The sequence below is a fragment of the Sander vitreus genome, chromosome 1, assembly GCF_031162955.1.
Source record: "Sander vitreus isolate 19-12246 chromosome 1, sanVit1, whole genome shotgun sequence".
In the NCBI taxonomy this organism is placed as follows: Eukaryota; Metazoa; Chordata; class Actinopteri; order Perciformes; family Percidae; genus Sander; species Sander vitreus.
Window position 1 is genome coordinate 8,010,832 of NC_135855.1, and position 25,518 is coordinate 8,036,349.

Here is a 25,518-nt window from a genome sequence, read left to right on the forward strand (position 1 = left end):
CTGTTATTGACCCCTCCTTTAACATCAGTCAAAGCAGATTCCAATTAGATGTTTCTCATCTCCCATCAGATAGCAGCTATTTAAATCAAACTGCCATATTCCAGCATGCAGATACACATGGTGGAAAAGGCTGTGAGACGTACGGTCGAGCATTGTTTGTGTGTGTGTGTGTGTGTATGCCTGCATGTCGAGCTTCAGATTGAAATTCAAGCCCACAGTCAAATCCACATCCCCCAACGTAGCAGCCAGACAGAAAACATAATGGGAGGAGAGAGCCCTTCAATTACTCTGCTACAAATGCTCTCCGACAGCCCAAATGGACTATAAGTCAAAGCCTTGACGTAGATTAGTCTAATATCCAACGCTTGGCTGTCTGACCACTGAACTGGGAGCTTCTGGTTTGTGTGTGTGTGTGTGTGTGTGTGTGTGTGTGTGTGTGTGTGTGTGTGTGTGTGTGTGTGTGTGTGTGTGTGTGTGTGTGTGTGTGCATGCGTGTGTATGTCTCACAGAGGCAGAGTGGACAGAATGGTTTGACAGGGATGATGAGAGGGGATCTGGAGACTGGGAGAAAGTGGCTGACCTGCACGAGGCCTACCCAGACAGACTGTGCAGTAGTCCACTTGACATCCAGGTAAATCTCTCCTTCCTTCATCAAACACACACACACACACACACACACACACACACACACACACACACTCCAGCCACAGAGAGGATAGCTGCTGATGCTGGCAACAGGGTCATTCTCATATTCTTCAGAAGTGACATCTCAGCGAAACCCCATTGATGGTTATCAGCACAAATTCTTCAACTTTAATATTGTGCCAAGGTAATATTTTTTTTCAGTCACGTACCTGTGGCGATCTGATGTCTTAAAATGTAAACAACAGCTGTGCGTAGGCCTACAGTACGTCCCAGTGCTGTTCACAAGCCCACATTTAAAGGGAACATTCCAACACTTTGGGAAAATGTGCTTGTTTGTTGCCTTACTCAGATTCCGTCACTGTGCTTTCAGAATGCACATTTCTTTCCACTTTTAGCAAGTTAACACAGGTTGAGGAATAGTTTGTCCAGCAATGCAGGGCGCTCATGAGATAGAGAGACAAACTAAGTAATAGTTCTGCAAGTCAAATAAAAAATCTGAAGTCTTGGCTATAAAGTCCAGAGTCAGACCAACAAGCATGGCAATGTTTTGGAAATAGACATACAATCCTATTGGTTAGACAGTTTGATAGGTCCAAGAAAACATCTAATTTGATAGAAGCCCATCGGTCTCCCAGCTTGTTTTTCACACCATCACAACCAAGAGTGAATAGTGGCAATTAAGTCCACAGTTAGCCTATAAAGACTTTAATATGTTGTTACTTAACAGTAGATTTTTCTTGATGTAAAATAGCTTCAATGTATTATAGACACCTTTTCTGTTTTTTAGTAGTGCAGCTCGCTACTTTCAACAAAAGTGAAATATTTTTGCTGTAGCTTAACTACTTCTAATGAAGAGTAGCTTGTAGCTATAATTGAAGAAGCTTCCTCAACACTGTGCATCCAATTCTATTCACTGTATATATATAGTGTCAAATCATAACAACACTTATCTCAGGACACTTTACAGATAGAGTAGGTCTTGACCACACTCTACTGTATAACTTACAGAGACCCAACAATTCCCCCCAAGAGCAATTGCATGTCCTTTAACAGGCAGAAACCTCAGACAGAACTTTGCTCTTGGTGGGCGGCCATCTAGTCTATATCGACGACGTTTCATTTCCGGGATTGTTCCGGTGCTACGGGATGTCTCTCATTTTCGGCCGGATGTCCGTTACCTTCAGCTTTTTTGTGTTGGCATTCTGAACTCCAGTGGATTTATGAGGACTATGGTTAACTGCTCCTCTCTGCAGTGTAAATCCAGACAGCTAGCTAGACGATGGCTCAATCCCAAAGTCAGCCCTGAGGACTAAGGACTAAAGACTCACAGACTTAATTGATCTCAGGTGCTAAGTGAGTGAGTGTGTGAGGCCACATGGGCTCAGATAGGTATAAATGGGATTGGGACAGCACTTCACGAGATCACATGTTACCTTGGCGACGTTTAATAACAAAGATGTTGCTGACATTTGCCGGTTTGGGAATTTTCATTTTAAGTTTGTTGCTTTCCACACGGCCAAGGCACAGGAGACGGCTGCCTGATTCCAAATTTTTTCAAACTCTTGTTTTACAAGCTGGACAACAGGTTGGTCTGTGTTCCGTGGTCGTGTGTTGTGTCGTTGTTTACCTTTAGAATTTCCGGATTTCCCTATGGCCTCCGCGGTAAACGTCACAATGCTTTGAACTGTGGGTAATGTCTGTGGTCATCGATGCAGACTCACGGAAAGGGCTAAGTTGCTCGTACAACTGTTGGCTACGTACAACGTGTGTGGTATCGATTGCAAGCTACGCTGAAAAAACGGAGAAGACGAATGGAATGGAGCCAAATAAACCAGAGGAGCTGAAATTAAATGTTAGTTAGGGAAAAATAAAATTAAAAAACATGTGGCTAATGGAAAATCTGATTGACTGGTGACTTTAAAAATCTATTAGTCATGTTGGCTGCTGATCAAAAAAGTTAATTTAAATCCCTGGTTATCAATGAAATAAAATTACTCTGGATTACATGCTGCCTTGTTGCACATGAAGGCAATTTAAATGTAACACGGTAATGGCAGACTCTGTATTGCAGAAACAAATTATGACCATAATATCAAAACTTTGATTTCATTTAATAACAAGCTGTAGAATTGTAATGTTGGAATAAGGGGTGGGTCTGTCCATCCAGTCTGCTGATCAGCAGCACGGAGCCAACCTGCCATTACTGTGCTGCTGGGACATGACATGGCAGCAGCCAGTGCATGTGGATCCAGCCTGGCACCACCGAGCGGCAGCTGTTAGCCTTCCATGAAGATAAGCAGTAGTGCCGGGGCTGCCCATACTGCCTCCAACACCCATACCATTACCATACAAACTAGCTCACCATTACCACACAAATAGCTCATGTAGGCTCCAGCTGCTCCTCTTTTTGGCTGCTGTGCAACAGTATAACTCCATAATAATAATTTGCTCCATTGTTTCTACTTTTCAACTCGCTTGTAAACTGGCCTTTTATGTTCTGTTGTTTTCTTTGCTGACGTGTCCTTTTTTGCTGTTTGATAAAAATCAAAAATAAATCCAAATGTATTGTTGGCATAAAATAATCTCCAAAAATGTACTAATCTTAATTTCCTATTTTTTTTTAATCTGTTTTACCATGTAGTATGTTGCTGCAATCATTGCATTATTACTAACATCCAGTAAGAACTGCCATGTTCTCTCTAGGTTAGTCTCACATTGCCAGACCTATTGCCACAGCGGGGCAAAATTGCAGGGATATATTTTGAAGCGTTATCCCTTCTATACAGAGCCAGAGCCATGAGGAAAGCCAAATCTATCCTTGCTGACCCAAGTCACCCCTTGTCTTATGAATACAGGCTGCTGCCATCTGGTCGCAGGTTTGTACTAAGGTGTAAGACCAAGAGATTTAAGAGCTCATTTGTCCCTGCTACCATTGGTCTCATTACTATAATACCTTGATGTGATTTGTCCTGTAGGAATATAAATGTATGATGTGTTGTGTATGAACTGCTGTCTTTTATTATCTGCTGTCTGTGAAACAATTGCCCCACTCGGGGATAGTGAAGTTAACTTAACCTTAACAGTGCTGTGGAGTAAGGTCTGGCCACACCACACATATGTTCTAGGATAGGAGAGAAAAAAACGCTCTGGGTTGTTCGCATTGAAAACCAATCACAATCGTCTTGGGCGGCGTTAAGCTCCGGACACAGCAACGGTGGCTCTCCACAGTAGTCTCGGGAAGGAACTTGTTTTGGTGGAACATTTGCACCCTGCAAAAGAAAACATCACATACAATATTAAATGAAGTTAACTGTTCACACAATACAGTAACGTGAGCTATTTAAATAAGCTTGATACATGGTTAAACCTCATTAGCTCTTACCAGTGTATCGCGGTGTGTACTTCGTCCACAGCAATCCCACCAATCTCTCCCAAAACGTCCCAGTTAGAGAGTAAATGCCATAAACATATTATTTGTAAATCATTCCCAGAAAGATCCAAGCAGGCCTGCCTTGTTGCACGATCCAAATAGTCTTCAAAATATTTTCAGCGTGTAGCTTCCTAGCTCAAAGTTTGTTGTTGTTTCCGGAAGAGAACGGAGTTTAAGAAGGGCAACACACAGAGAGTGGAAGGTGAGGAAAGTCTTGACAACAAGGCAATTATCCTAGAAACTGTGCGGAAACTGAACACTGTCACCTATAATACCATTGGTTTGTCCGAAAATGTAACAATAATATTTTTGTGTTTTTGCAAATAGTACCCCTAAGCCTCCATCCATTTTTGTCATGCATCTTTCCCTTGTGCAGGCTGAAACCCATGATGGCATAGCAGCCAACCAGACTGGAGATGTGATCCACAAAAATGACAAGGACTATGGCTTTGTCTGCCTCAACCAGGACCAGGCTCATGGCCTCTGTCGCAACTACAGGGTCCGCTTCCTCTGTGGAAAACTGGGTACATTCATCACTTCCTCTCAGTGTCTGTGTGCGTGTTGTATGTTTGTGAGTACAATTCAATTGTATTTATAGAGCAGGTCTAGACCTCACTATAATTTTCAGAGACCCAAAATTCCCCCATGAGCAAGCACTACTGTACAGTATGTGTATGAGTTTCTGCATGATGTTTTTTTCTATGCTTTTTTTGAAAAATAGTATAAAGTAAACCTTGATACTCTTCAACGTGGATAAAGAGCTTAAGCTGATAATTTGTTGTAAATATACAGACTCCAACACTCTGGCTGTGCTCCAGAGATTGTGTTGTGTATAAACTGCTATGGTTGGAATGCATGGAGCCCACATGAGGAAAGCACTGGCACCCAGCCAGCTCAGGGTTCACAGGAACTGCTCCACCCACACTGAGATATCACAGACCTCGGTCTGGCTTGCTTCGCTGCTTGTCTGTGTGTGTACTTGTGTGTTACGTGGAGTATGGTAGGGCGTGTTGCCGTGAACTTTTGACATGGTTGACACTGGGTACAACTAGGGGTTGCATGACTTTTTTTTTAACTTTTTCTGTCATTGGCCTGATATAATCACAGGAGTAGTGAATGCTTTGCATTCTATACCTGTATTTTATCACCCTTTAATATCAACCCTTGGAATGATTTTTTTATATATGTTTATTGCAGATCAACATTGGGTACAGACTGCAAGCAACATTGTTTTTCCATTTTCTTATTCATACAATAACATAAATAAGCAGCAACCAAGAACATATAATTGTAATTATTTGGCAGATTCTGAATACATTATGGTGAGGCACCGTAGCAAATATCAAGACTTAGTTAAGAGACCAAAAAGCAAACCAGGAGTCAAAAGAGAGAAGACAAATTCCCTATGAAACCACTACTACCACACTACTATTACATTATCAATATATGTGACCTCTCATCACACAGCTTCTTCCCTCAGACCCCTTAAGTGTTTCAAAACTCTTGAAACTCCTGTTCCTCCCTGTATTCGTGAATCAGCTTCTCCATCAGTCCTCCATTCGCTTCTCCAGATGGAGGACTTCGCCAAGCTCTCTTAACCACATCTCAAATGAAGGCACAACATCGGATTTCCATAATCACAATATGTTTTTTAGCCAGTACAATACCCTGATACACTGGCCATTTGTCCCTGCCAGAGTTCAAAGCAGTGTTATTTGTAGACCCCAGAATGGCCACAAAGGGGTTGGGTTTCTGCTGCTTGTTAAAGGCTTTTGAGTAGAAATCAAATGCAGAACACCAGAATGAGTGGAGGTTAGGGCACGTTCAAAATTGGTGTGTGAGGGTGCACTCTTGGTTCTTGCATTTATTACATGATGCTGATACACTGGGATACATCTTGCTTACTTTTACTTTTGAGTAATGCAACCTGTGTATTACTTTAAATTGTATTAGATTATGCATTATTATTATTGCATTCACTGAGGACCTATGAATGTTCACAAGACATGATTCCCAGAATTCCTCAGTGAGGGCCACCCCCAATTCTGTCTCCCGCTCAGTTCTTGACCTATCTGTGCTGATTGGTTCATGGCTGATCAGTGTCTGGTATAAGATTGCCACTGCTCTTTTTTGAGTGTGTAATGCCGTGGTATGTCTGCAAATGTAGACAAGCAAGACTTTATAAAAGCCCAGATTTGCAGGTATCGGAAAAGGTGTGAGGCTAGGAGGCTATTTTTGTTCATTAATTGCTCAAAGGACATGGAGTGACACACACCGGTCCCGGTAATTATATTATAATATTCCATGATAGTCAAATCAAAAGTTTGCCGTAAACAAACACTGTGTGCAAAGTCTATTGTCCGTCCTCGTTGGCAACCAGTGCATTGTGTTTATGACTAGTTATGTGTGCAAATTAAATGTACAATTTAAATGGCCATTAAAGTGTAGCACTACTCATACCTCCTACGTTGGGCTCTGTGCGATAATCCAGTGATCCAAAACTGGACAGCCTGTAACGTTAGCATTAGCACCTCAGCTCCTGCGTGTCTTTACACCAACAGCTGGATGTAAACGTCCTTTAGCGTAGCAGAAATCAAAACAGCTACATGGCAGCCCTCCTCACCCTCTCACGCCATCCCCAAATGTCCCTAACGTTCCTTGGCTTTCAAACAAAGTTTTTTTTTTTGACTGATTTTGCCAGTGACAGTGCTACAGATATATGTTGTTAGTGACAAAACCACATGATCAGCGACTAGTCAACTTTAAGCTCAAAACGTCATTGTGGAGGAGTAAAGTTGACTAGTCGTCCCCTAGGTACAACCCATTTGCAACACTAATAACAATAAAGCAGTTGAAGGAAGACTCATTAGTCTTTCACCTTTTTAGTAGCAGACATCTAATAAGCCATCACATAATTTCACTTGCGTTTCACGTGCTTCAAGCATCACTAGTCCAAAACCCTTCTGGCCACTGTCCATTAAACCAACTCTGATTACTCAGTGAAACTTTAATTGATTTGTAGACTTTTCTATGGCAGTGCTGCCGCTGCTCTGCATATTGAGAAGTGATGACATACATTATGAGGCCGCCCTAACAACCAGACTTATTTTAATGTTTTATATTATTCTTTAATTCTGTAACTAGGCAGCCTCTCACAAATTCTGTTTGTGCATGTCCAAATATTGTGCCTCAAGATATCAACCCCACCCCTTTCTCTTTAGTCTTACATAAAAACAGATGATAACATAGAGACAGAGCAATAATATCAATTATGGTTAATGTGTTTAATGTTTAAAAAGAAAAGAAAAGCATATTAAATAAGTTCTTCCGGATTACACTGACTGAAGATACCAATTATAGGGGTATCGCATTGCTGGAAAGGAGACTCCAGACCATCCGATTGGGGTTGAACAGTGAGTACGTTTACATGCACTTAATGTTCCGGTTTTGCCCTTATTCTGAAAAAGACGATATTCCGACTAAGCTATGAAACACGGCTTATGAAAGTGAATATTCCACTAATATTCCCGTTTACATGTAGCCATGCAAAATACGATTTTTTCAAAGTTTTCCAGTGGTGGCGGACTTGTTGGACCGTGCAAACACAGCATCCCTCTTTCATTCCTTTAACCAGCTACTATAAAAGGTTGGCGTAGCGATGTTTGCGCATATCCAAAAACCTGTTGATATCCAAGTCTTTGATAATGTTTAAAAGTAGCTGTGTTTCTCCTTTTTATCGAGTCTGCAGCCCTGCAAACGGTTGGTTTGTGTACAGTAACCATAGCAACGCACAGAGCTGACTATAAGCCGTAAACAGGCAAGAGGCCATAAACTGTCCGTAAACTGCGGTAAAAACACAGATTGAATATTCCGATAGCGCTGTATATATGTCCAAAGAATGCCTCTAAAACCCGAATAACACCGGAATATCCCACGTCTTAAACGGAAAATGCTATATTCGGAAAAAAAAGGCCTTATTTGGAATATCCAACCGGAATATGCTGTTTACATGACCTGTATCAAATTCGGAATATTGTCATATTCGGAATAATAGTGTAATATTGGTGTGCATGTAAACGTACTCAATGGGGATTCTTTACATCCCTACCCTTGCAAGGACACTGGAGGATTAGTTGTAGTTTTCCAGTGGTGTCTGCCCAAGTTTTGTGGAGAAGGCCCCTAAAGCCCAGTTCAGACCCAAGATTTGCGACGAGACGAAACTGTTTTAGAACGTCACAGAGAAAGGTTGCAGCAGTCTGAACCAGCCCATCTCAGCTCGACTCAAACCAGCTGATGGTGTGGCTGCGACTTAGCTGGTCGAGTCTCCAGAGGCTGGTTTTAGAACGTAAGCGACGTCAACTGTTTCAACAGCCAATAGAGAAGTCATCTTGTAGAATCAGCTATAAACTATAGAAATAAAGCGCCCAGCAGCGTTAGAACAAAGCAGTGAATCAGAGAAATAAAATGTGTTTTCGCTGATTAATCACTAGAAATGTAACTGTAGCAAGCATCTCACTATCACTAACGTTAGCCACATTCATATTTAGACAAATGATATATCCAGCAAAAAAAGCCTAAAAGTCGGAAGTTAGGAGGGAAGTACAAAGAGTGGTTGCTATGGAGATGATACACCGTTTTGTCTTGTCGCATTGGTGTGAACTGGCATATTTCAGAACGCTGCAAACTGGCTTGTTGCAAGAAGTTGCAAATTTCAACTCGTCTCGTCGCGATTCTTTAGTCTGAACTGGGCTTAACAATATGTTGCTGGGGATGGAAAAAATGTGGTGGCCATGGTTGTCTTCCAGAAATGACTGATTTCTCAGGTACTCCCAGTAGGGGCTGAGAGTTTGCGACTGGCAGTCGCTGCTGCAAGTCAGGGTAAGATATAGAGCATAATTGACAGGCAGATTAGTGCTGTGTCAGCAGTATTGAGTTTGTTATAATGAACTATTTTGGTGAATAGGGCCCTGAAGGTTCCCTCTTGATTTGCCAGTCGAACAATTTGTATCAAATTTGTTTAGTAGGATAAACTCCTTGAGATGTATCATCTTGTTTTCGAGGGGGTCCCAACATTTAGTACAGTCACTACATAACAACAGAGGAGAAAAAAAAAAAAAATAGAAAAAATATACATACATTAAATTACAACCTCTGGGTGGCCAAATAATAGATGAGCAGTAAAGTGTGAGTGGATCACCAAAACAGTAGGTATGAACAGTTTTGAACAATTTTTTAATTCAAGATTTATTGTATATTATTATTATTATATTTATGATTTAAATACACAAAACAGTGTGTAAGCCCTTATACGTGTGAGGAAAATGAAAATAAATTGTTGCAAAGTGATAAGGGTCTTTGTAGATACAGCAATGAAACCACAAGGTTAAAAAAACATATGAAAAAATATATATATATAAATATATATATATATAAATATATATATATATATAAAATAATAATAATAATAATAATAATAATAATAATAATAATAAATAACAGCAGTGACAAAGATGATGAAAATGGTACTAAACGATATATGGACATACTCAAAGAAAACGAATGAATCAAAGCAAATAAATAAATATGGAGAGTCACAAAGTCAGTACTTTAACATATTGAGATTTTCCGCTTTTTCAACGCTTGTCTATGGTCACGAATTTTGGGCCATAACTGAGAGTATCCAGATTGTGCATACAAGCAGTGAAATGAGTTTCCCTGTCAGGATGTCTGGGCTCACTCTAAAGAACAGAGTAAGGAGCGCAGGCATCCAGATGGAGCTGAGAGCAGTACCACTGCTGCCGGTTGTGACAGATCAGGGATCAAATAAGGATTCCTTCTCTGTGGAGAGGCTTTCTGAGCACTTTCAATTGAAAGGAGACCCTGGGGACAGACCTGGAACACATTAGAGGGATTATATACATCCCATTTCGCTTGGAAAGTCCTTGGGATTCCCCAGGAAAGGCTGGAGGATGTGGATGGGGTTGGGGAGAAAGACATTCAGGCCACCTTGCTTTACCTGTACGCGCATAAGTGGTGGAAGATGGATGGATGGCTAGATGACTGATGAAAGAGCATACACACATGCATTCTTATTTTAAAAGGAAGAAAATCACAACCCTACATCACACTGCGGTGGCCAGTCATGTAACCGGAGACCAGACTTGTCAATGTGTTTTGAGGCGGTGTGAGAGTCCTGGACAGGAAACATGAAACATCACTGCCTTTATCACTGCTACAAGAAAGTAGCAGTGAGGGTTAAAAAAGAAACACAAGCACTGAACTGCCCGGGAGTTTGTGTAATAACTGAATGTTTCCTGCAACAACAAAGCACTCGCTATGTCTCGCTCGTCTCTTTTCTTTCTCTCTCTAATTAAAAACAGTAATTGTGAAATATAAAGACTACTTGTGTTTTGTTGGGGGGAGGTTTAAGAACACAACAGGTCATCACACAAATTAAATTTTATTGACACTCCCCCCCGCCGCAAGCCTATTCAGCCAGGTAGTCAAGTTGTGCTGCCACACTCAAGTATGAATATGGTTAGTCAAAAGAGATTGAGTCAAAAGTCTTAACAAATACTCTCTGCTGAGTTCAATGATATCTCACACAAGACTCTACGTCATATAGTTCTTTAGCTGTGAAAGGGGGCGTGGCTAAAGCATAGGGGGCAGGCCAAACCATGACCAATAAAAACGGAACTCTCTGCTGAGTTCAATGATACGTCATACAATAGTGTACATCAAACGGGTCATTAGTTATAAAAGGGGGCGTGGCTAAATCATAGGGGGTGGGTCAAACCATGACCAATGACAAAGGAACTCTCTGCTGAGTTCAATGATATCTCACACAAGACTCTACTTTAAACGCTTCAAAGAAAGTTATGCAAGGGGGCGTGGCATGAGTACATTGGCGTGGTTAAAGTATAGGGTTATCCCATGTAGACCACACATTATAAGTTTCATGTAAATCGGATGATTTTTGTCATATAAGGCTGATTTCCTGTTGCCAGCAGGGGGCGCTATGCACAAAAGTCAATATTGGCCTGTAGATGACCTCAGGCCTGGACTCTTGTTGATCATGGGAATTTTCAAGCAGAATGGACAATGTACACTTTAGTTACAGCCACTTTCTCATTCATCGCTAAACACTCAAAATGGCTGCCATGCAACGCCCACACTGTTTGACGGAAAGCTTTGCTTTTAATAACTTTTCATCTTTAAGGTGTTGAGATGGCACACACCAAATTTGAAGTCCATCGGATGGAGTTCGCTAAAGTATAGCACCTATAATTTTGGGACTACTTCCTGTTGCCACTAGGGGGCGCTATGAATTTGAGTCAATATCGGCCTTGAGATGTCCTCAGGGTTGGACTCCTATGAATCATGAAAATTTTTGAGCCAATTGGACAATGTACACTCAAGTTACACCGACTTCCTGTTTCGATGGCGAAATGCACAAAATGGCCACCCCGCCACGGCCATGCCGTACGACAAAAAGTTTTTCTTTTAATAAAGTTTCATCTCTAAGGTCTTAAGATGGCACAGACCAAATTTGAAGTAGATCAGATGAAATCTCTAGGAGGAGTTTGTTAAAGTACGACATGTGTAATTGGCCAAAATCACACTAATTTCAAACCTTCAATTCAAAATGGCAGACTTCCTGTTGGGTTTAGGGTAAGGCTCCAATGAGCGTTTTTGTACGTCTTGACATGCTACATATGTGTACCATGTTTCGTGAGTCTACGGTAAATGCACTGCAGGGGCTCAATTTTAGAAATTTTGTAGGGGGCGCTAGCGAGCCATTTTTGTGCGTCTATTCCCAAAACCCTTAAAATATGTACATTTTCACCAGGCTTGATGCGACCGCCAATTTTTGTGAGTTTTTGAGTATGATAAGCCCCTCAAAAAGGTGATTAATTTGCTGGAAGAAAGAAGGAATAATAATACCTTCAGTTTCAATAGGGACTTCGCTGCTGTCGGCGCTCGGGCCCTAACTAGCCAACAATATAACGGCCTACAAGTCCAGCTGAAATGATTAGGCTATCAAACACACAACTGTTTGGATCCTTTCCAGTTTCTAAAATGGGAGGATTTTTCTGCATTCAATACTTTTAATAATTTAAGTATGTTTTCCTGACGATACGTACAGCACATACTTTTACTTTAGTAACATTTTTAATGCCGGGCTTTTACTTGTACAGTGCATTTTGCTTTTACAGTGTGGTATAATTACTATTACTTAAGTAAAGGATCTGAATACTTCTTCCACCACTGATTAATGGTCTATAAAACAAAGAAACTCTACCCATCACAGTTTTCTAGAGTTCAATGTGTGGTTGAGATTGGGCAATCACGAGAAATGCCAACACTTTAATTGGCATTTGTTTGTTTGGGTCACCTTTGTAATATTTTCTTTTCCAAATGTCAAGATCATCAAATAATTAGTGTATTACAGTTACTTCTTAGGATGTTGTGTTGTCCGTGTTGTCATGTGTGTCCTTCTTTTGTGTCCTAGGATGCTTTGTTGATCTTATGTTGTTTATGTTTATATGTTGATTTTTTATTTTATGTTGATTTTAGAATGTGTTTTTCTGTTACATGTTTGTGCTGTGAAGCAACAGATTGTAGCACTACGTATGTCCAAGACAAATTTCCCCTCGGGGACCATAAGGTGTATTCTATTCTATTCTATTCTATTCTATTCTATTCTATCAGCTGACGACTAACACCCAGTCAGTTGGAGTATCCCTAATAAACAAATATCTACTGTATCCTGATTAAGCAGCCCAAAAAGCCTTTTTGGATGTATTTAAATTGAGTACCCCAAGCTTGTTAAATAAAGTACATTTTCCTGATGATACTTATATACTTTTACTTACGTAACATTTTGAATGCATGACTTTTACTTGTAACAGAGTATTTTTTTACAGTGTGGTATTAGTACTTTTGGTTAAGTAAAGGATCTGAATACTTCTTCCACCACTGGTGTAGGCCTGTGTGACTGTATGTGTGTGTCAGCTTTGCTGCATTCTGTTTAACTCTCACCATGTCCCCCTGTAGTTCGCCCACAGGCCTCCATCTCCATCGACATGTTGTCCAACAGCAGCATCCTGGAGCTGGCCGACCAACCAGAGGGCTGGGGGCCCAGGGATCGGGTAGTGGTGGCCAGTACTGATTACTCCATGCACCAGGCCGAAGAGTTTACCCTGCTGCCCTGCCCTACCTGCACATCCAACCAGGTCAAGGTCCAAGGTGAGAGAACCAGTGACCTACAGTATGGTGCCATGCAGGCCTGTAATGAAAGGAGATGTCTGTGAAGGTTCTCAGTCATCCAGGTCATGGTAGTTCTCTGTGAAAAGCAAAGGTAATCAGACTTGCTAGATAAGTCTTGAAGATGTTTCGTCCTCTCTTCAACTTCCAGAACTGAAGAAGCCTTTTGGATGAGAGGTGAAACGTCTCCAAGACTAATCTAGCAAGTCCAGTTGCCTTTATTTATCACAGAGAATGAAAGGTGATGTTGCTCGGAAAACAAACAAATGTTTTCTCATAATTTAAAATTTGTGTAATTTGCCCTCAGTCCCTCTGACTGGACCGGTAAATCAATGGAGCAAAAAAAGTTCTATTACTGGGGAAATATCAACATTCATTCTGAGAACTCTACTAAATATAGATTTCAAGATCAGTTACGTCACGCCCAATTCCTACCCTACCTATGTTATGTACTATAAAAAATAGTAACATCCAAGAATTCTTGCCCATTTTTAGGCATCTGGAGTGAAAATGAGTCATCCTCAACATTAGCTGTGTTCTGCTCCAGAATGATGACAGTTAAGCCCAGTTTAGACCAAAGATTTGCAACGAAACAAAACCGTTTTAGAACGTCGCAGACAAAAGTTGCAGCAGTCTGAACCAGCCCGTCTCAGCTCGACTCAAACCAGCTGATGGTGTCGCTGTGACTCAGCTGGTCAAGTCTCCAGATGCTGGTTTTAGAATGTTAGAGACGGCGCCTGTTTCAACAGCCAATAGAGAAGTCATCTTGTAAAGTCAGCTACAATAAAATGATCCATAATCCATTTTATTTCTGTTACAAATTGTTAACGGATGCTCAACGACCACCCGCAAGCACGTACGGTGGAGCGAGCTAGAGAGTGACTGAAGAGAGGGAGCGCCTAGGACAAAGCAGAGAATCTGAAAAATAAACTGTATTTTTGCCGATTCATCACTAGAAATGTAACTGCAAGCATCTCACTAGCACTAAGATTCATATTTAGCTACAAAAAGCCTGGAAGTTGGAAGAACAGAAGTACAAAGAGTCGTTGCTATGGAGATGATACCATCTCGTCTTGCCTCGTTGGTGTGACCTGGCAGGTTTTAGAACCCTGCAGACCAGTGCATCGCAAGTCTTTGGTCTGAACTGGGCTTTAGAGAACAATTAGACGCAAAACAGGATGTCGGCTCTACAGGATTCTTTTTCTCGGCAACTATCAAGTTTTTCCCAAATGATGTACAGATTTTTAGGCATTCTATTATGAAATTGCTTGAAAAATAGTGCCTATAGCCACCGTAAATTGAGGATGCCCTCAGACCCCACCAAGGTTTGGGCAAGAGCTGCAAAGATTAATCAATTAGTTGTCACCTATTAAATTAACTGCCAAATATTTTGACAATCAATAAAATCGTGTGAGCCAGTCATATTTAAAGACATTTGAGGACGTCATCTTGGGCTTTGGGAAACACTGATCCACATTTTTCACAATTTTAGAGACCAAACAACTAATCCATTCATCCAGGAAATAATCATTAATCAACGATGGAAATAATGGTTAGTTGCAGCCCTAGGTTTGAGCTGAGTCCCGAATGTTTACAACGTCGGGCTCCACCCCTGTTGGTGACATTACATTCTTTATTTATTTATTTGGGCATTTTAAGTCTTTATTTCCGACAGGACAGCTTAGACTTGAAAGGGGAGAGAGAGGGGAAATGACATGCAGCAAAGGGCCGCAGGTCGGAGTTGAACCCGCGGCCGCTGCGTCGAGGACTAAGCCTCTTTATATGGGCGCACGCTCTACCAGGTAAGCTACCCAGTTGCCCTGGTGACATAACATTATTATTATAGCAAGTTTTGCTAGCTAATATTATAAAGGTTGTTGTTTTGTCCCAGATCGGATAATCAAACTTTTAAGCTGATGTTACTCCAATACTGTTTTAAAGTGTTTAAAACACATAGTACCTTGGTACAAAGTGTTCCACAAGGTTAAAAGCAAAAGGTGACATAACAAGAAACAAGCTTGACTAATGGAAATAGATCAAGCAGTGGAAAATACATCAGCCACACAGAGAGGTAAAACTGTGTCTTGAATCAATTTCTTAAAATGGCAATGCATGCTGGTAACCTTTAACAGCCACAGTTTAGATGCTGGAATAATAAAAACCTAATCACACAATCATTAGTTTGAGCCAGACTTTACAATCATGCAAGCGGTACATTAGGGAAAAAAAAGATGTGGAAGTAATTGCTCAGAATAATCATTTTACATCAATTCATAAGTCTAAAGAGAATATTTACATCACCTTAATAAATTAGCATTTAAATTAGCACTGTGAAAATATACAATTACTGTAACACAAAAAATGTCTCAAACATTGTGGATAGAGTCTGCTTATTCTAATTCTAGTTCTGTTGAAAAACTGACTGTTTTGCAATAATTTAAATAGTTCTGATAATAAAAGCAGGCTATGAGTAAAAATGGGTGTCAGGTGATCATTACATGAACTCAACTTTGAATTTTTGCTTTCTCTACACAAACATAGGCAGGAAATCCTTGGAAAGTTAGTTTCAGTAGTTTTACATGTTAGCCAAACAAACAATACATATTCACAGATTGATTTTATGATGCTTTTTGTTAAAGGGTATTTTCCTATGTTTCTGTGTCTAAGTGACTTATGGGAACAACAATCTTTGACATTGGTCCAGTATTAAGCAAGATTGCTGCAGTCGGCAGTGGCGAAACAAGCTACAATATAAGTTAATAGGGCAATTGTCCAGCTTGAATTTACCTTCACAAAAGTGCTCATTTTGTCACTGACAGGCTCAGATTAATATTCTGTGTGGAGGAAGGTCTGGCAATGTGAGACTATACATACCCTAATGCATTTGTTTTTTTTTCTGCTATATGGAACTCACACCGAACCGTGACTTCTAAGCCAGGATATAACCTTTTTCTTTTTTTTTTTAAACCCGTCCACCAGTCACCCATTCAAAAAGCATTTAAATCTTTATTTAATGGATTATACATTGGCTTTTTAATAATACCTGGCTTTATTGCTATCTTTGCAGACATTTATTTTCATGAGATGAGATGAGGTGATTTTTATTTATTGAATACAGTAAGTGAGTGAATGTGTTTCTCTTTTAGATGCAGCCTGTCGTGATTTGGAATGGAAACCTTGTTTAACTATGGCATTTATATCTGCCCAAACAGATTAAAATCACACACTGAAACCATCTTTATTGCTAGGAAGCCTTCCGTTAGAGGTAAGGCGGGGTGTGTGTGTGTGTGTGTGTGTGTGTGTGTGTGTGTGTGTGTACGCCAGTCAGATGGATGCCAGGTTTAGACAGCCCAGAGCAGTGTGTAGGAGTCAGTGGAAGGTGTTTGGTCTGATTCTGGGCCAAGGGAAAGTCTCAGCCTGCATCCTGGAGCACTGTGTGTTCCTGACTGAGCCCATTCACGCTGACACACATGCCAGCATGGACACATACACACACACGCAGACACTTGTTTTCTTTCTTTCTTTCTTTCTTACTGCATCACGCACACATTTCTGCAGAGTTTCTTGGGGTCAGCGTTGTCAGCCCTCGCTGTTCTCCTGTATGATTTAAATAGCCTTTGTCTTTGCCTCTTGAAAAAAAAAATCATGAGCGCCTGCAGAGGCTAAAAGTCAGCATTAACGTGACATGACGTGTCCTCTCATAGCTGTCGCTCCTGCACACCGATTCACACACCAAAAAAGTCAAGTTTGTTTTTCTTCTGCAGCGGATTTAGGACTCCAGGATTTATCTTCAAATCTCTGCCTGAGCTCCTGCCCGGCTGCATCAGAAGATCAGTCCATTAAACCCCCACCACCTTCCCCTTTTCCTCTCTGTTTTTCCTCGGCTCTCTCACGTCACCGGGGATTCGGCCATCCAAAGTGGAAATCCTATTTTGTTTTTGTTTTTTAGCCCAAGGCTGCTCCTCAGAGTTCACGTCAATCTCCTCCCGACTGTAATGTGTTTCATTAATTCCTTCCCACGTGCCACTTTGCAGCACCGTCTTTTTTTAACAAGCGGCGCTAATCAAGTGTATTCCCCAGCTAAGGTTATGCACAGACAGGGGAGGGGGGGGGGGGGGGGGGGGGGGGTGTTGTCGTTGCCAGCTGAGACCTGGCTGAGAAAGACACAGAGACAGATTGCCCAGGGCTACTTATCATTCTGAGTCCAATAGCTTGTGCTGGGTTTTACATGATGAACCTTTGACAGTTCTAAATGGCATAAATGATGACAAGTGTAGAAAATACATGGTGTGGATCAGTGGCCTATAGCAGTGGTGAAGGATTTAACAGTATTTCTATTTTTGTCCTGACATTTACCTAGCTTGGCAGAGCTGCATCTCACCATGTGAGATTTAGGTGTGGAAGACATTTACTGACAACTGATCATCCCCAGAAAATAAATAACAGATCCATCGAAACTCTGGAGTTTTTACATGATGACCACTCTCAAAACTCACAACCTCCGTTGGCATATATCAAAACCCAAAGTAAATTTGACCCATTTTCAAAATGTCTACATCAGAAAAATGGGTTTCTTTTTAGCTACCCAATTTTAATTACCCAAAAATAACATGGATGAACAAAAGATCGGATCTCTACTTTCATTGAACTTTGGGTGTTTCATTAAATTTATTTGCATTTGAAAAAAAAATCACAGTATCCCCACTGAATGCTGACATATACCCTTTTGGGATAATCCTTCCTTTAATATTAGTCTAAATAATTCATAATTTCTGCTTTTTTAACTCAAGGATTAGGTATAAATATCGTATAAATGAGGGTTATGACCATGAATTCTAAAAATAATAGTAAAACTGGTGGTAATAAGTTGGTGTTAGTAGTTTTGTTGATCAAATTTCCAGAAATAACAGGAAAATGCATAGCGTTCTGTCATATAAGCTAATAGACTCACTGACTTTACTGTAAGTGGATCGATCATGCTTACTGCCGTACGCCTCAAATCACGGCTCAAATCATGATTATTTTTTAAGATAATTTTTGGGGCATTTTAGGCCTTTATTTTGACAGGACAGCTGAAGACATGAAAGGGGGGAGAGAGAGGGGGAATGACATGCAGCAAAGGGCCGCAGGTCGGAGTCAAACCTGCAGCCGCTGCGTCAAGGAGTAAACCTCTACAGTATATATGGGTGCGCGCTCTACCAACTGAGCTACCTAGGCGCCCAAACCAATACTTTGATATAAAAGCATTTTGCATCAGTTTCAGGGAATTTCAGTCTTAATCAGAAGTGAAAATACTGTATTACATATTATGCCTACCATATACTATAAGACTTTGAACATACTTTGAACAGACTAAAGTCTGACACCATCTCACATCTAAAGACATTCATCTCACATCTAACGTTAAAGACATAATATGTAAAGAAAAAAGGGGATTTTGCAGGGTCACACATTGCAAGACTAAACTAGATTCATTTTGAAAAATGTAACCAAGCTAGCTAGCTACCGCTAGCGTTAGCTGGTAATTTAAGGTAAGTTTTACCAATTTTCTGTTCTGTCTACATGCAGAGGAACGTCTTCAGTACCCTGCAACTTTCCCTCTTTAGCGTTTAGCCAGGGACCGTTTAGTATAAAGGATCTTTGGTTTAGCTTAGCCATAGCAACCATAAACAACAATGGTTCTAGCCGTTTGCTGTTTCTTGTTTGTTGCTGTAGGGAGCGCACCCATTGGTTGTTGACAATGTTCACATGATTTAACTTCACTACCAAGACTTAAAACTTACGATAATATCAAACATATTTGATTATGTCTGAACATCAAGAGGAGAAAAAGACTGACTCAGACTGAGTTGTATGACCACCTTACACCAAACGATGGAGACGACGGGAGCGCCCCGACTAGCAAGACTCTCAGGGTTTCATTCTGATATTGGAAATTAGTCTGCCGCAGTGGAATCACTTGAAAAGTTGTTTTGACGGTTCAGTACCAGCAGCATTTTGGAACTATTCATCCATACATGAACAACCAATCACTCTGAAAATAAAGTGAATTTTTGCATGAGAGGTAAAAAGAATGAACAAGGCTGGTTACTAATTCCCATAAAAGCACATATCAGCCTTGGGAAAAAACGGATGGACTTATCGGCACTACTGTAGTAGTTAACGGTAGTAAATTGAGATCTAAAATTGTCTTTTAAGCCGGCCTCACAATGTTTTCAATCTGAGCTGGAAAGATAGTGTTCATTTGTACTTTCTGAGTCCCGACTGTGCTGGTGGAGGGAGTAGGGAGCAGAAAAGGAGATTAAACGTGGGGATGTGTGATCTCCTGTCTCTCAGATTTCACATTTCTTTGATTTTATTCTTTCCCCCTGGCATCACTTTGTTTTTCCTAATCAGCACATTTCTGAATGTGTAGGAGTGGAGGACACGTGGAACAGAGCTGTAATCGTTTCTGCACCGTTCTTCCACTTACTGTATGATTCTGCTGTCCGTCCCTGCCTATTATGGGCTCTTTGTTCTCCTCAGACTCACTATCATTTGAGGCGTTAATTGGCCTTCTAAGGAGCTACACTACGCAAAATGCAAAATAAACTGTAGCTTTCAACCATGCTGAGGGTTAGAGGTGGAAGTTGAGAACTGAAATGTTTCTAAATGTCTCAGTATGCTTCAAACTAACTATATCCTTTTGTCACAGAAGCAATTGCGATTAACAATATAATTGTCTCTTTTGGTCAAATTTAAAAATATTTATTTATGCATTACTTTTTTTAAACAAATTCAAGTTTGGAATCATTTCTTTTGGTTATATATCACTGTCATGTGACCCAAAAAATGTAATAACACAAACACACAGCCTATGAAGTAAACCACGCCTCTTTATTATCATAAAACATCTTTTCTAACTGTAGCCGTCCCTTGTCATTTTTGTGCCAACAACTAACAATTGAAATAATAATTTAAACATACTGTATAGTCCGACCAATAATCACTTATATAATTACAATTTGGAATATCTAAACATATCTAAACAAGTCATACGCCTTAAGACCTTAGCTAATGTTAGCAATTAATTGCGGTTAAACAATGAAACCGTGATTATGTTTATCCAAAGATTTCTACCTGTTTCTACCTGAATCAATCAGAAGCTGTCAAAATTGCTGTGTCATTTCTGTTTCTTAATCCGTGTACTTTGGCAGTCCATTACTTCCTTTAAAAAGTGTGTGACATAGCCAACCCACAGTGGTATTTCTGCACAACATGCCTTGGTTTGGTCCTGTCTCTACCTGTCTGTCAGCATTCATAATATGGGGTCGATTTGCGGTCTTAAATATTACTTAGTTATTTGTTAATGTGCTTTTTGTGTCACCAGATCACAAATGAAGCATCACAGCTCTTGTGAGCCACTAGAAGTGTTTGGTGGTATCTATATCTGCAGTATTTTACAGTGCAGGTTTGTGGGATCTTAGTCTACATCCTTGACATTCCACTTCCGGGATTACTCCGGTGCTGCAGGAAATTCCGCCTGATGCAATGTATCCATTTCCTTCCGCTTTCTTTGTGTTGGAATTTTAAATTCGGTGGATTTATGAGGACTATTGTTAACTGCTCCTCAGATCTTTGCAGGGTAAATCCAGACAGCTAGCTAGAGTATCTGTCACAACTATTTTACAGCGGCTCTGTGCGGAGCTTAGCACCACCCATGACGATTGTGATTGGGTTAAAGAAATAAACCAAAGCACGCATCTCGGAATGCTGTATGGACTAGCCAGACCCTCCTTTGCAGCACTGTGGAGGAAGGTCTGGCAAAGCGAGACTAGTGGGATGGTACTGCAGGTTGGACTGTGGGTTGGCTGGAAGGAGTGGTTGGGTTTCTAACTTTGGTCAACTCAGGGTGAACTCCTCTTTCTCTCTCTATTACACACACACACACACACACACACACACACACACACACACACACACACACACACACATACACACACAGAGCTCTACATAAATCAAAGTTTGAAATTGTACTAAAATATGAAGATATTCTAACACATTGAAACAAACACAATGTCAGCAACAAGTAGTGGAGTTACAGCGTGCGTGTGTGTGTGTGTGTGTGTGTGTGTGTGTGTGTGTGTGTGTATATGTGTGTGTGTGTGTACGTGTGTTACGTCAATGTGTATATGAGTACCTCTTGCTGTTCACCATAATTATAAGTGCTGCCTGCCCATTCTCCTTTAAAATAGAAAAAAATGGTGCTACAAACAGACTGAGTTTCACTGTAATGTCCTCCATTGCAATTATCTGAAACATCTGTTCAGCCACACGCATACACACACAGCAAAAAATTACTTCTCTCAGTCTCTGGTGAGAATGGACATCTGTTTACACTGTGCTCAGCTCTGTTGAATGGGCCGTTTGGTAGAAACAGTGAATCTTCTAACAGCACTGTTAGCAGATCCACACAGCAGTTTGAATTTGTTGTAATATTTAAATGTTGAGTGTGTGTGTGTGTGTGTGTGTGTGTGTGTGTGTGTGTGTGTGTGTGTGTGTGTGTGTGTGTGTTTGTGTGTGCAGGTAAGGCCCAGTTCACCCACATGGGGGAGGAAGTGGACGGGGTGGACATGAGGGCGGAGGTAGGCCTGCTGAGCCGTAACATCCTGCTCCGTGGAGAGATGGAGCCCGGCTGCTATGGCAACGAGGCCTGCAAATTCTTCGACTTTGACACTTTTGGCGGACATTTGAAGGTACACTGGTGTCCTAACCTTGTCATTCACGGAGCCAAGGGCATAGCTTTGAGTTCAACATTGGGGGGGTTGAGATTGTGTGATAAAGTGACAAAAACATCTAAACAAATTTCTAAAAAAATCAAAAAAAGCGACTAAAACTCTGAAAAACAGCCCCCCCCCCCCCCATATATTACGCCTTTTCACAAGGCAGACGAGCAGGTGATTGACATTTGAACCAGTTTATACCAGCCTGCTATAAAGTTAGTTGTGTGGATTGTTGATACATTAGACGTTAGATTGTTACATACCATGTGCCAGTTAACACCTTCACTGAAGTGGTGTTTTCAACAACATTAAGGCTTCATCTTGGTTTAGATAATTTTTATTTGTGGGGGATTAGAATTATTGGCAGTTGTTATTTAGAAAGACACTTGTTAATTACAACAACAAAAAACTAGTTGGGGGGGGGGTCTTTCGAACCACCCAAACCCTCTACAGTCCAGAATAATTTGCCTCGTCACTGTTCTTTTAGTGTATGACAACATGTCATAACCCAAAGGTCAAAGGTCATAAGCCTTGCCCTAACCTAGTTAGTGTAGTAGTTAGTGTTTAAAAACACATTTCTGTGTTTTTATTTTATAAGGTGATTTCATTCTTTCAACACAAAATATGGCACTGTCTAATTTAAATACTTATTCTTCTTCTCATCAGTGAATACATTAACCTTCCATATTCAGTGTGCATAATGGGAAAAAACAAAGCCAACACTAAAATATTTGTTGTATACAAGATGAAAGGATTGTACGGCCCCTGGATGTGCAAAGCCCCACCTGGCCATTCACATTTATACAAGTTTCCACATTGGGCCAATGACAATTATGCTTTGATGTACAATTAAAAGTGAAATCAGAGCAGAGCAGGTAAAGCCTGATATCTCAGCCTGACGGACTGTCAACAGGAGGAAACTTCACAGCGGAGAGAGACATGGAGAGACAGGAAAGGACAGAAGAACACAGAGGGGGAGAGGGAGGGAGGGAGAGAGGGGGAGAGGGAGGAAGAGATATAGAGAGAGGGAGGGAGGGAGTGAGAGAGAGAGAGAGAGAGAGAGAGAGAGAGAGATCCCTTCTTCCCCAGGGCAAGCTATCATATCCTATTATAAATTTCCATCACAGGCTCATGTCACATATTTCTCATGCATGCATCACACACACTGAAGCCCTTCAGAATGAGCGCCTCAGAGCATACTCCCCTCTTGACAGTTGTGTTATTACTGTTGTGTTAAAAGCTTGTATCTCCACTGATATCAGCTGTTCACGAGCTGAAAGGAGCAGCCTTTGTTTCTGCTTCTGTTGTTTGAATGCTTGACAGCAGGGGGTTGTAGCTTTTTCTCAAGCACTGTAATCTTTCAGCTGCAGTTTCCAGTGGAACCAGCAGCAGTGTTCTGCGCTGCGGCACAGAGTCACTCTGCTCTCTAATGTCTGTTATACAGCATTCTCCAGATCCACTCCCCTGTCATGTTAACTACCTCTTACACATACTTTCTCTCTCTAATTCATCCCTTTTTCCTCTATTCTTTCTTTTCATTTCTTCATCTTTGTTATATCCTTTTTCATTTCAATTCAAAATGCTTTATTGGAATGAATGTCGTGAAACAATGCTGCCAAAGCATCAATGATAAAACAATTCAATAATAAGATAAGAAAAAAGATACAATAATATACAATTCATTGAGTAAACTAAAATATATAAATAAATAAATAAATCATAGACACGTGTGTGTGTGTGTGTGCGTGTGTGTGTGTGTGTCAATAAAGAAACAACAGTACAGTATATTAATCCAAAATCAATTTGTGTCAAATAAAAAAAATAATTTCTCCTCTATTTCTTGCGCTATACGCGAGTGTATTTATACACATTACATTACACACACACACACACACACGGCCACCTATAGGCTACAATTACCAAAGTTTACCCAATCCTGTCTCTTTCTATCTGAGAGAGAGAGAGAGAGAGAGAGAGAGACGTGATGAATGGCCAGGCAATATATATGGAATATGTGCATTAGTGTATTACCCCCGGCCCATAAACCCCTTTCCCCCCCTTTTTCAAAAATTGACAGTAACGGATTTTTTTTAAACTTTTTTTTTACTTTTTATTTAAACGTACAATATGTAACTTTCTGCCACTAGGGGTCTCTCAACCAAAACAATGGATTGTAAACACAGACGTTTGATGATGTAGGGAAGTTGCGTGAAATTATGGGAGTTCTTATTGCTAAACACTTGTTGATTAGAAGGCATCTGTTCACGGATGAGTTTACCCATTCAAGTTTATTCACGTTACGTTTAGTAACGTTTATTCATGTCAGGCTAATAAAATAGCTGCAGTTTCCCCAACATAATTACATTTTTCTTTATTTAATCTGTATTGGTAGCTGGCTGACCAGTTAGCTAGTGAGCCAGCAAGCTAACATTAGCGGCTAACGTTAGCAGGTTTTACCACACTATCACAGTATATTTCACATGCCAATGTCACCTTTTGGATTTTACTTTGTTTGTTGTAACGCTAGCTAGCTACTCAACGAGGCTGAGAGACGGGTGTGGGAGGGGATTGCAGGGGGAATCTCTGCGATGATGTTCGATGCCTGCTGTGCAGCAGCAGAACATCTCCCAGCTTAGCATCACTAACTTTATGAGCGTGATGAACGATGTTGTAACCCTATGATGTTATCCACCAAGCAATAGCTAGCATGAATGTTAACTACTTGTCAACCAGCACATACATTGTAGTAACATTAGGCTGGATTAATATTGATATGTATCAATAAATGAGGTTTTTGATGTATTATGGTGTTGCAAAGTAGAATGTAATTATTCACAAAATGATGCATTTTGGCAGAAAAAGCAGTGTTACCAGTATTTTTTTCTGTGACATTGTATGATTTACAATTACTCTCGAACGTAGCATCTGGGTGCCCGTGTTTTGCCGGAAGTAACGAGTAACTAGATGGTGAAAGGTTATATGACGCCACTAACGGGCGACTAAATGAAACGTGACGTGTCTGAAAATAAAATAACAGATTTCTCTGGGTTTGCCATTTGGTGCAACTCAAAAAAATATATAACATAGGTATGGTCGTTTGACATTTTAATGTAGAAAAGTTACATATTGTACCTTACTTGAATAAAATGTCTTTTTTTTTTTTTTTTTACTTTTTATCGTCCTGCTTTCTTCCTCTCTGCATCACATTTTTCCATCCTTCCTTCCTGACTTTCTCCACCTATGGACTCTAACCTCCCTCGTCTTCTTTTTGCAGCCCTCCCCTCTTACACCTTTCTTTTCCTCCCTCCTTTCATCCTCCCTCCCCCTCTCATTCTTTCCTTTCTCCTCAATACCTCTTTCCCTTCATGCTCCTTCCTCTCTACATCCTCATACTGTATCTTTCCATTCTTTTCT

General features: G+C 40.6%; 1 protein-coding gene across 3 annotated transcripts in view; it reads left to right on the forward strand.

Moving 5' to 3' along the window:
• cemip (cell migration inducing hyaluronidase 1) overlaps positions 1 to 25,518 on the forward strand; it is a 269,100-nt gene that overhangs the window by 152,195 nt on the left and 91,387 nt on the right. For all 3 annotated transcript variants that reach the window (XM_078258989.1, XM_078258910.1, XM_078259067.1), the window contains 4 exons: positions 510 to 631; positions 4,452 to 4,599; positions 13,133 to 13,324; positions 21,908 to 22,077. In XM_078258989.1, coding sequence (XP_078115115.1) covers positions 510 to 631; positions 4,452 to 4,599; positions 13,133 to 13,324; positions 21,908 to 22,077 — 632 coding nt within the window. The remainder of the gene's footprint in view (positions 1 to 509; positions 632 to 4,451; positions 4,600 to 13,132; positions 13,325 to 21,907; positions 22,078 to 25,518) is intronic.